Raw genomic sequence first — 12795 nt, 5'->3', positions numbered from 1 at the left:
TAATATGTGTTTTCTGGGAAATAAAAGTCAAAGCAATTGGAAGCAGTTCTTCTCTGTGTTCTCAAAAAACAAGTGATTAAATACATTTATGCAATAAATTGTACAAAACAAAAGTAATTTTTTTGGATCCTGTTGAAACTAATACAAATATTCAATAGATGATTCAACTCTAGCTTTATAAAAATATACCACATTTTCTGAAACAATGCATGCACCAAGATTTTCAATTCTATTTAAAAATATAGAGATTGGGTGTAAATATAGAACTCATAATAGATAGAAGCTGTTGTAAAGATTCAAAATTATATTCCTATTTCAATGGACATATTCAAAATATACCTTCAATAAATGATGTTGTACTATTGCACTTTCTCACTGTACCAATATTTGACAGCTAAAAATTTTAAAAATAATTGTTTTCAATTATTTTTATTGAGGTTGACAGTCTTGCTTTTACATTTCTTTGATACTTAATATCTTATCTTCTATAATGTAACAGATGACATGTTTATTTTTGGAGTGTTCACATGCTCATTTTACGGCCTGTTGAAATGATGAGGGTGCAGTTCCTATTTTCGGATCAGCTGGCTAAACGAGGGCCATTTCAGAGCAAGGTAATCTCACTGGGTGGGAGGGTTAGCCTCTTCTCTCGGGCCAATAGCATCGCCTCCATGTGCATGGCTGTAACTCGGCACATTTCCAGACCCTGCAGGAGAACGTATCAGGTAGTTAATAGAGGACCCAGCACAATGCATCCTAAAAAGGCTATTCAGCCCTTTAAGCTGTTCCATCATTTTATTAGAACAGGAGTGAATTGTATGTTAACCCTATTTATCTCAAAGTAACTCTGTTGTGGCTGGAACACTCATCTGAAGTACACGTGACACAAGCCACCTTTGTACACAAGCTTGAAGAGCAATTGCTGGTAGAATATTCATGTGTGGAGTGTGCAACTCTAGGTTCTGTCCTCTTGATTTTCCACACTTGTGGAAAATCACCTATCGATATCTTGCAAGCAGTGGTACATCCTTTCCATTGCTAACTTGGGAAACTAACGTCATTTGCGAAGATCTTGCTGATGCATTGCCTACTGAGCCTTTGAAAGGCTTCTCTACTCCCTATCAGTTTTACTTGTTCCACGGACTAACATCCCAATCAGTTCACTCTTCTAGTACTTTGAATTCCATGGGGAATCAAACAAACTGAGTAGGTTGCTCTTGTGGACAAGCTTTTCTTGTGGACAATGGTTCCTTAGCAATTACTCGTGCATACACAGTGCTATGCCACAGCAGAATCAGATCACACACTCTGAAACTCCATCAGTCTAAATTCAGGTGAGGTGTGATACTCCCGTTTGCTGATAGTGTGCAGCATCTTTGGAAACTAAGTGTTTCATGACTTTGTAGCACATCTTCATAGCAATGAGTCTTTGTACAGGAAGTTCAGTAATACAAAACAGGACCTGCCATGAATGAGCAGCTATCAGCCAGGGCTTCGCAATGCTCTCAGTAAACTGGATTTGTGATGGACAGCTCTACTGGTAAAGTGGCAACAGCCTGACCACTCTGCCCAGAAATGCAAAGCTAAAGAGTGCTATTTGGCTGACGAGAAAGCTTATCTAGAGAAGAACAACACCATACCTATTTTTACGTGTTAAGAGACAACTGAGAAATTTGTCTGCCAAATTCATTTGCTATAGCATTTTTTTCCTGTCATAAAAACTACCCCCAAATAATACTTGTGGAAGTGCTCATGCAAACAGTGTCTCCAGTGTGACTTTGAACCACAATGGTCGCAGAACAATAGTTCATTTTTACTCATAGAAGTTATACAGACCCATTTTTGTATCTGAAATGTTTTTTCCTTATCCATTCATGAGATGTAAACAGTGACAATGCTAAAACTTATTCGCCATCCCTATGAAACTATCCAGTGCTGGCTCTTATGATTCTGAATGCAGCTGGTGCATTTCCAGAGACACCATTTTCAACATCTTCGAAGGCCAATCATCATGTCCCGAGAGCTTAATCACCTTTCATTTCTATTCCTTTCTCCAGGTACAACTGCTGTACCAAAGAGCCAGCACAGACCAAATAGCAACCTTTTGCTCAGTAAATTTCTATAATTCCTTTCTCGACATCATGAATACTAGAAGTCTGAGCATGCAAAGTTTTGCAGTTTATCCTCCTGTTCAGTGTTCCTGTTAAAAAAATCACTGAGAGCTTAGCACCACTGCACTAATTGGACTGCAGCTTTGCACCTTCTCAGCGGAAAAAAGAACATTTTCCCTACATCTCCATCATATGACTTGCATAAATGATTGGATTTCATACCACTTGTTCAGACAGTGGGGGGTTGGGGTTACTGTGTACAGTAGCTTGCATTAAAGTATGACAGCACACATAAGAAAGCCACAAAAATTCTCCTCTAAAAGAGTGACCATTTTGGAGACTTGTCTTGAGAAGTCTGCATTGGCCCAGGCTGATCTTGGGGGGGGCGGGGGGGTGGAGCGGGGAGAGGAGACAGCATTTCTCTTTTAATATCCTGTATCCTTCATGAAATCATATTCACTTCTGGATGAGCCGGACAGATTTTACAGGAATCTGCCTTAGGTGATGGACACGCATTATGGAAGAAGCAGATTTGTTTTTATGTCAAATTATTTGTAGATAAGCAATGTTCTCACACAACTTTCCCATACCTGGTCAAGCTGAAGTTGCATTATTTCTTGAGACATCAGGTCCCCCAGTTTAATCTCAACGTACGGATAGCTGTTACTGGGACCCAATCGTTCAGTTAGTGAGGACTGTACCTCCTTCAATGAGAAATTGACCTTCAGCTCCTGCAGAGAGTGTCACAATAATAAGTTATAATGATTCTGGAGATATCTCTTCCAACTCCAGAGCAAAGTTTCACAGCATCTCACAGCTTTATATTGGAATTGGATTGTATTAGATTAGTTTATTGTGAAGAGCTGCCATGTTCGAGAAAGGACGATGTTTGAATGCTTTTCCCAGGTTTGGTGAGGAAAGATGTTTGCAAGTAAAATTGATCGAATAGAGTGATTGCAAAGTTCCTTAATTGGCCTACTAGCGTGAGCGAGGAGAACTAATTTTGAGGTCCAGCCTAGTTTGAAAGTTAAGCACGTGCGTGTCAAATAATTGCCACTATCATATTGGTTTTGTATATTTTGTTTCAGTTATTTTCATACTGCATACGTAAAAAGGGTGTGAAGTTAAACTGAAATTGTAATAGTGGGAACTTATTTTAAAATTTATTTTGTCATTTTTATCTTGATACCATCTTTCTGTAATAAACATCTAAAATAGATAAAGGAATTTAAGACCCGTAAAAAAAGATTAGTTTATTGTTATATACACCAGCGTGTAATGAAATTCCTTTTGTGTGTGAAGCTTTCAAAGTAAACAGCAAACAGGGTAACAATAAATACATGAGTGGTGCAAAGATTGTAATGCAGTCTGGAGTCTTGCTAAACTGACAATGACGGAAAACAGAGGGGCAGAACTAAGAGAACGAGAACATGGAGCGCCATGTGAAAGCCCTGATTGGAACAGTGAGGAAGGGACTGTTCTGAAGTCTGGACATCCAAGCTTTTAATCTCCTTTAGGCTCTCCCAGAAGATAAAAGTGAGAATAGTCGGGGGGGGGGGGGGTGGAGACTTTGCTGACAATACTATCAGCCTTCCTGAGGCAATGCACAGCGAGGATGAACTGGGTGCAAGAAAGAAGTAAGACTACAACGGAATGAGCTGTTACTATCATTCCCTGCATGATCCGTCAGTCCAGAGCAGAGCAGTAGCCATACCAGACTGAGGTACAACCTCTCAGGATATTTGCCATAGCACATCGGTAGAAGGCTGAGAGACTCCTCGTGGGCAAGTAGAATCTTCGCAGACACCTAGGGAAGTAAATATGCTGATGTGCTTTCTTGATCCCTGCATTGGAGGGACTAGGTGAGGTTGCTGTTGATATGGATGCCTCTGAACTGTCGACCATCTCTCCAGCAGCTCAGTTGATGAGGACAGCATTGTGCTCACCTCCTCAGCCTAAGGAACACGTGGATCGGTTCCTATTTGCCTATCATCACAACAAGTCAACAATCGGTGCCATTCACAACAATTTCATTGGCTCTTCACTCAGCTCTGGAATATCTGGACTATGAAGAGGGACACATCAGGATGCTCTTCATTGATTACAGCTTGGCATTCAACACCATCTTCGCTTTGAAAGCTCTAAAATCTGGACTCTGGTACCCTCCCTGTTCAACAGGATCCTCGATTTCCTCACTAGTAGATCCCAGTTAATATGGATTGGCAAAAACTTCTCTAGACTCACCACCAGCACAGGTGAACCACAGAGCAGAGCTGTGTGCTTACTCCCTTCTCTACTCAGTTTATACTTCTGACTGCCTGGCGAAGTATGCATCCAATGCTACATCTAAGCTTGCTGGTGACATCACTGATGGTGAGGTGGTGACAAATCGACATTTAGAAAATCCAGTTGAATGGTGCCACAACAACAACTTCTCATTCAACAGAAGCAAAACCAAGGACCTGATTATCAGCTACAGGAGGAAGCAGGAGGTCCATGGGCCTGTCCTCATTAGGGAACTGAGGTGGAGAATGTCAGTGGCTTTAAATTCCTCGGAGTTGGAACGTATCCTCGAACCAGCGTACAAGTGTCATCACAAAGGTGCCACAGCAGTGCCTCTACTTTATTAGAGGTTTGTGTAGATTCAGCATGTCACCAAAAACTTCGACAAACTTCTACTGATGCACAGTGGACAGTATCCTGACTGGCTGTATCACGGCCTGGTACAGAAACACCGAAGCCCAGTGGTGGCTAAGGCCCAGTCCATCACAGGCAAAGCCCTCCCCACCAGAGAACGTTTACATGGAGCGCTGCCACAAGAAAGCAGCATCCATCATCCGAGCCATATCTCCCTCTCACTACTACCGAACAACATGTTTCACTGTATGTTTCAATGTGCACGTGATGAATAAATGAATCTGAAACCATTGGGCAAGAGCTACAGAAGCCTCAGGTCCCACACCACCGGTTCAGGAATAGTTATTACCCTTTGATCACCAGGCTCCTGAGCCAGCATAGATAACTTCACTCGGCAAAACTCTAAACTGATTCTACGACCTACAGGCTCGCTTTCAAAGACTTAACAACTCGTTTTCAGTTTTTCAATTTTTATTTGCACAGTTTGACTTGTTTGTCTTTTAAAGTACAGTTTAAAAAAATCTATTGTATTTATTTTGTCCTGTAAATGTCTGGAGAAAATAAATCTCAACCAAGTATATGGTAACATACATGTACTTAGATAAAAAATTTACTTTGAACTGGTCTTCCTCCTCCTGGCGCTCAGGTAAACCACCAGATCTTTCATACTGCTGATGCTAAGGGTTAGGTTGCTGTTCTGACAACAAGACGTCAGGTTTACGATCTCTTCTTATACTCTACCTCATCATTGTTTTCGATCCAGCTGGGAACAGGGGAATCATTGCTGAAGTTAATGACTAAGTTGGCACTGTATTTGGACAATAGCCATGAGTATACAGAGAGTAGAGCAAGGAACTAAGCACCCACAATCCTGGGAAGCAGCAGTTTTAATGGACAGGTTGGATGAAACGTTATGACCCATTCTAAATGATTGAGCTCTGCCGAAGTCTGGAGGCCAGTTGCAGATGGAGCCCCAAGGCCAAGATCCAGGGGTCGAGAGGTGATCTTGTTGAAACCTGAGCAGTAATTTATAATACCAGTTTATGTATTCTTGTTGATGTTATGCAAAGCTGAATGCAGTGCAGGGAGATGGTGTCCTTTGTATATCTGTATGCGAATTGCCAAGTGGTCTAGATTATCTGTGAGGTTGGCGCTGATGTGGACCAACACCAATCTCCTTCTCTGTAACTGCTCTCATTTATCTATTAACAAAGCAACTCTGTAAATTGAGCAACACTGGCCTCACTTTACCCTATCCAGTCCTTCCCCTACCTCTCTACCATTTAAGATTACAATAAAACTCTGAAAATCTGAAACCCATGGTCGTGGATATTTGGGACTACGAAAATCCCAACTCACTTTTAATTCACTTTTTACATTGCTGTGCAATGTTTAAAAGCACTCTCCAGTGAACGAGGTGAGCTTAAAGTAAACATGGAGGCAGGGCCTCAGTGAGTTTAAAAGGAATGTGGGAGCAATGTTTCTAAAGGGATTATGCAAACAGAGCACATTTAATGTGAGTCATTCCAGCATAGAATGTTACAGCGCAGAAATGAGCTATTCGGCCCATCTAGTCTGTGCCAAGCCACTAATCTGCCTAGTCCCATTGACCTGCACCCAGACCATAGCCTCCGTGCTCCTCCTGTAGCATTTACTTTAAAACAAACCATAACCACTGACAGACTAAGCCAGGAGATTGATACTGTACGAAGCACTTCCAAAATAACAAAGTTTCAAAGTTGACAAAGCTGCTTTTGATCCTTTATTACAAATTCAGCAAAGACGAACAATCTTGTAGTGATAAAAAACTAACAAAACTAAATGAGCAATATGGCAATCTTAGCATTCAAATCAGCGTTCAAATTAGTGTTCTGTATGTATTCAAGTGGTCTAATAATGATCTAGATAACCTCCCAACTAGCTTAACTAAGAGGCCAAACTAAATTAGCATACAACAAAAAAAATTACCCTGTGGCTTACTCCCTCTCAACTAGACAAAACCAAACTAACGTGTAACTATACTCATTTTCTTCTGCCATGCCCCAACCCACATGACAGATTGCCATAATAAACACGCCACAAAATACAATATGGACAATATGGGGGTGGTGGTGTTTAGGGTTAGGACATCACTGATCCATGAACGATTCCACTTCTCAGTGGCTTCTTGCAACTCACGCTCAGCTCCAACAAAGTTTTGCACAGGTCATGAATCTGTCCTCATCTTGCTACAAAGCATTGAAGTCCATTAACAAAGGAATCTGTGCCTGAAGAAGATGCCACTTTGATGTGAACAGCTTGTATAGCTAGACAGGTAAATATGATCTCATACCTCTTCACTGTGTTCCTGCTCTTCACCTCAAAAGACCCAAAGTAGTCCATCCCTACACAAGTAAATAGAGGTTCATCTGGTGAGACCCCGGTGAGATGGTAGATCTGCCATGTGCTGGCACCCTGAAGCTGTGTACAACTATTGACAAACAACACTCTTAGACAGGATTTTTCTTATACCTGTACTAGCACTGGGAATCCAGACAGGATTTTTCTTATACCTGTACTAGCACTTGGAATCCAGCACTTTTGGCATAACCTGGATAACTTGGTTACAGCCACCATGTCCCACCTCTTGATGAACATGTCTCAGAATGATGTCTGAGATATGAAGATCCTTTGCCAGTGTAACAGGATGTTTAGACTCTTAGGGCATGGCTGCCTTACTAAGCTGTCCACCAACTTTCAAGACACCATCTTCAAGTACTGGATTGAGCTTGAAAATACGGCTGTTCCTTTTCACACTTTCTCCCCTTGGCAACTTTGAGAATTCACCAGGCTTGATGAAGGGTCTTGGTACGAAATGTCAATTGTTTACTCTTTTCCATAGATGCTGCCAGGCCTGCTGAGTTCCTCCAGTATTTTGTGTGTGTGTGTGTTGCTTGGATTTCCAGCATCTGCAGATTTTCTCTTGTTTGTGATTGAATTCATCTGAAAAACTCTTTCATTGGAAAAACCCAATGATCTCCATTTCATCCTTTCTGAGCTCCTCCACTGAGAGACAATCTCAGCCAATATGACCTTCGGCCTTCACAATCTCTCTCTTCAAAGAATACTCTTGTTTTTCTTTATCCAAGTCAGACTGAGCAAGAGCAATGTTCAATTGCCTCCTCTTCCGACTTAGGAACAAGAGCAGGTTCCTAAATCTAAAAATCCAGGTCATTGTCTTCCTCAAACAGGTCCAAGATGAGACATGATGGATTGTTACTGTATCCACCTCCTCTTCAATCTGTGTGGCATTCATTGTAACACTCCTCTTAACTTCTGGTGGATGTTCTGCAGAATAATTGTGATTCATGGACCATTCCCTCTCAGGCTGAAGAAGATACTGAGACCCTGACATCCATGTCTCATTCTTCAGGAATGATTTCACCATCAACCCTCTAGAGGCCTCATCTACCGGGTTACCTGAAGTGTTTACATACCTCCATTGAGATGTTTATGAGACCTTTTGAATTTCTGAAACTCTGTTTGCTATGAAGGTTTGGAACCTAGAAGTTTCATTCTTAATATACTTCCAGGTTTCAAACCTTCATTGCAAACAAAGCTTCAGAAATTACAAAAAACGGAGTCATGAAGCTGTATGTGCAACTCCGTCCTCCACAATGTATCCATGCAGCTTGCTGTCGTAGCAGCAGCGAGCTCCATACAAGGGATGGAAACTGACTTTAATGGAGCTACCCTAAATTTCCCATAATAAAAGCACTGTACACCTGAGAGTGTGTGTTATGTAACAATAGGGAGGTCACTGTTCCATAGCCATCTTCGCTTGTGTCTGTAAAGTGTTGTAACCGGGTAGCAGACATCCAAGCTTTCTAACTTGAAGAGTTCTTCCAGCCAGTTTGTTCACTCATGAGCAACTGAGCCCTTCCTTACATATCCTAACCAAGCCCTTCCTTACACAGATTTTGCTGGATCTTCTTAGCAGATAGCCCCACTGGACTCAAGGTTCCTAAAGGATCATGGATAAAACTAACTGTGAAGAAGATCTCCCTCCTCATGAGTGGTCTATCTTGGATTGTGATCTTAAACTTGTAAGTATCAGTCTGAATGCATCATTGCACACCCAGTACTCTCTCCTTTGGAGGTATAGCTTGATCCAAATCCCCAAATCCTTCATGTCTTTTGCTCTTTGCTCTTCTGGTATCACAGCTAGCACACTATGTCTGTTGCTTATCCACTTTATGAGTCAATAGCTGCCTTTAGCACAAAAGAATACAAGGTCATGATAGAGTGAAACTGCTTCTTTCTCAGAGGACACTGACACAAGGCAGTCATCAACATGGAAGCAATGTAAAACTTGATCTGCCGTTTCATGGCAAAGCTGTTCTTTATTGTCTTCTGTGCATTTCCTAAGAGTGAAATTGGCACAACCTGGTGATGAAGTTGCTCCAAAGAGATGCCCACATTTTGGTTGAGGTCACGATCAGGCCACCAGAGAAACCTCAGCAGATCAGCATCTTCCACAGGTATGTTAACTTGCTGAAACATTGATTCGATATCTGCCATGGTCACCAGTGGTTCTTTGCTGAATCTGGTTACAACTTCAATCAGTGAGCTAGTAAGGCCTAGTCCCTGTAAAAGCTGAGCATTAAGTGATTATTCCATAAGTTGCTCCACAATCAAACACAGCATGAAGTTTCCCTTTTCTAGGGTGACGAACACCATGATGTAGAATATCAGACGTTCCCACCACCGTGTTCCAGATCCTCTGCTGGCACTCTTTCAGATAACCTTTGGAGATGACATCCTTCCCGAAAGCTGTGTCATCAGTGTGAAACGGCAAATCCTTGGTAAAGCTCTTCCTTATATTTAGAGCATGCTGTTCAGTAATCTTCATATTATTTGACATGTTAACCTCTTTCTTTCTCAAAGGTAAATTAATCTGGTAGATGCCTTTCAACAGTTTTGCAGAATTTGCAACCAGCTCCGTGAACTTGTGGTCTTCTCTTGACAAACCAGGTTGTTCATCCTGACTGCATTCAGGAAAGTCTGCCTTGAACTGCTCATCCAAGTTCAAAACTGAGATCGGGTTAACCGTCAGCTCTGGCTGGGCACAGTCTCTTCCATCGGTGTCCCGTTCACAGTCCAACCCAACAGTGTTCTAATTGCAGAGGCTCCATCATTAACACTGCAAATCACATGCAACCACTCTGATGCTTTCGGCACATTTGTCCCTATCAGCAGCTCAATTTCTGAATCGATCTCTGGCAGATGGACTTGTTTCAGGTGAGACCATCCCTGGAAATCCCTCTGTTGCGGTATGTTCCCTCTGTGGACAGGCAGACTTTTCTGTGCATAGATATAGAAACATAGAAAACCTACAGCACAATACAGGCCCTTCAGCCCACAAAACTGTCGCCAAACATGTCTTTACCTTAGAACTACCAGCCACTTCCAATTCTGAAAGAATGTAGCTACCCACAATCTTCTCTTGACCTATGGTGCATAAGAGAACCCGTGAGGTTCAGCTTACTCATGAGGTTCACTGTGCAGAACACTGCCCTGCTTCCTTGGTCTCGGAAAGCATAAGTAACCATTGTCTTGTTACCCTTCTTAGATTTCAATTGTACTGGAACTACGGGAAGTTTACAATCACTATCACCAGCCCCTGCATGGCCATTAGATACTCGGACACCACTTACTGCTGTGTCTGACTCTTACACAGCTTGATTTGATTCTACATCCTTCTTATTGGAGTGAATATGAAGTATAACGGGATGCCTGTCCACTGCATACCCTGCACAATCCTTGCTGATGCGTCCTGTATGCAAACGACCAAAGCAGACACCATTCTCTTTTAGGAAGGCTGTCTTCGCACTATGAGCCCTTTTCTGCAGCTAAGGGCATGGATCTGATGTGTGTTCACAGACAAACCCTTCTGGCTGATCAGACCATTTCCTTTTTGTTAGTTCCAGGCTCAGTTTTAGCTTTTCAACACGTACAAACACGCTGGTGGAACTCAGCAGGTCGGGCAGCACCTGTTGAAATGAGCAGTCAATGTTTCAGGCCGAGACCCTTCATCAGGACCCTTCGTGAGTCATGGTGAAGGGTCTCGGCCCAAAACATTGACTGCTCGTTTCAACGGTTGCTGCCCGACCTGCTGAGTTCCTTCAGCTGTTTGTACGTGTTGATTTGACCACAACACCTGCAGTGTACTTTGTGTTCAGTTTTAGCTTTACTTCTCACAGTGACCACAGTAACGGCAAAGCTACTTCCTTCAGCCAAAATTGTGATTTAGCTTTGTTCACACCTTTGCTTCCTGCAGGTGATGTAGCTTTCTGTATATTCCCAAATCAAGTCAAGTCAAGTCAAGACACATTTTATTGTCATTTCGACCATAGCTGCTGGTACAGTACACAGTAAAAACGAGACAACATTTTTCAGGACCTTGGTGCTACATGAAACAATACAGAAACAACAATGAACTACGTAAAAACAACACAGAAAAAAACTACACTAGACTACAGGCCTACCCAGGACTGCATAAAGTGCACAAAACAGTGCAGGCATTACAATAAATAATAAACAAGACAATAGGCACAGTAGAGGGCAGTAGGTTGGTGTCAGTCTAGGCTCTGGGTACTGAGGAGTCTGATGGCTTGGGGGAAGAAACTGTTACATTATCTGGTCGTGAGAGCTCGAATGCTTCGGTGCCTTTTCCCAGATGGCAAGAGGGAGAAGAATTTGTATGAGGGGTGTGTGGGGTCCTTCATAATGCTGTTTGCTTTGTGGATGCAGTGTGTAGTGTAAATGTCTGTAATGGCAGAAAGAGAGACCCTGATAATCTTCTGAGCTGACCTCACTATCCGCTGAAAGGTCTTGCCATCCGAGATGGTGCAATTTCCAAACCAGGCAGTGATGCAGCTGCTCAGGATGCTCTCAATACAATCCCTGCAGAATGTGATGAGGATGGAGGGTGGGAGATGGACTTTCCTCAGCCTTCGCAGAAGGTAGAGATGCTGCTGGGCTTTCTTTACTATGGAGCTGATGTTGAGGGACCAGGAGAAATTCTCTGCCAGGTGAACACCAAGAAATTTGGTGCTCTAATGCTGGGTGTGTAGCAATCTTTACTTGCCTTTCAATACAATCAACAATGTCCATTAAAGTAGTCTTCCGGTTGTGCTTTTCTTGCAGGTTACAACCGCTGTTCCCCATTTATCCCTAAGCATAAAGGGCAATTTATTTACTACCATCAACATATTGGCATGCATGTACTCCACTTCTTCCATGGCATTGCAACAGCCTCTAATAAAATAAAATGTAGTCTTGAAGAGCTTTCACATCTTCAAATTTGATAGAAGGGCTTTTTGCATGTAGGTGGATGCAATTTTCTGTTCAATACCAAAATGTTCTTGTAGTAAAGCCTTAGCTTTTAGACAGCCTTTCTTCAGGTCAACATGCTGGTGACTTTTGACAAGTTCTCTAGGACGACCTCTAGTGTCTTGTTCAAGGAAATAGAGGCAATCACTATCGCCGTCAGTCTTGCTTTCAACACTGTTTTCAATAACTCTCATGAATGCATGACATGCAATGGATCTCCATCAAATCTCCCTTTTACGCAAAGATGAAATGTGTTGCTGTTGTACTAATAAGGTTGTTATTTCATTTTGTTTCCTCAATAACACTGTTCTGACCTCTATTGTATGAAATGAGAGTGTTTCTATGCTGCAAGTGGCTGTCTGGAGGCCTTTGAACTGTTGGTTCTGACATTGGTTCAGAGTGCCTCCTTAGTGCAGGCTGAGAGTAAACAACCTGAACTATCTCTTGGGGGTCTTGTTCATGTTTCTCAGGCACTTGAGAAACAAATTGATCGACATTGACATTGAGTATTTTGGTTTTCTTCAATATAGGAACACACCATAGGACCGCCCTGCTGGAGCACTTTCAGCGCTCACCACTTCTGAAGCCCTCAGCACATTAACTTTGGCAATTTCTTCCTGCTTCTTCCTTTTCCATAGCTTTTCCTCTTGCTCTTCCAGCACGTTTGTCCTTC

General features: G+C 42.2%; 1 protein-coding gene across 1 annotated transcript in view; it reads right to left on the bottom strand.

Annotated features, from left to right (window-relative positions):
• myo15aa (myosin XVAa) overlaps positions 1-12795 on the bottom strand; it is a 285041-nt gene continuing 272246 nt past the window's right edge. Inside the window, exons 65-66 of the mRNA XM_059979671.1 lie at positions 2702-2842; positions 1-706 (exon numbers count right to left, since the gene is read on the bottom strand). Of these exons, the coding sequence (XP_059835654.1) occupies positions 605-706; positions 2702-2842 (243 nt within the window). The 3' untranslated portion in view covers positions 1-604. The remainder of the gene's footprint in view (positions 707-2701; positions 2843-12795) is intronic.

Source organism: Hypanus sabinus, chromosome 9 (genome assembly GCF_030144855.1).
Source record: "Hypanus sabinus isolate sHypSab1 chromosome 9, sHypSab1.hap1, whole genome shotgun sequence".
NCBI lineage: Eukaryota > Metazoa > Chordata > Chondrichthyes > Myliobatiformes > Dasyatidae > Hypanus > Hypanus sabinus.
The sequence above is the reverse complement of the archived record's forward strand: the minus strand, read 5'-3'. Positions and strand labels throughout refer to the sequence as shown.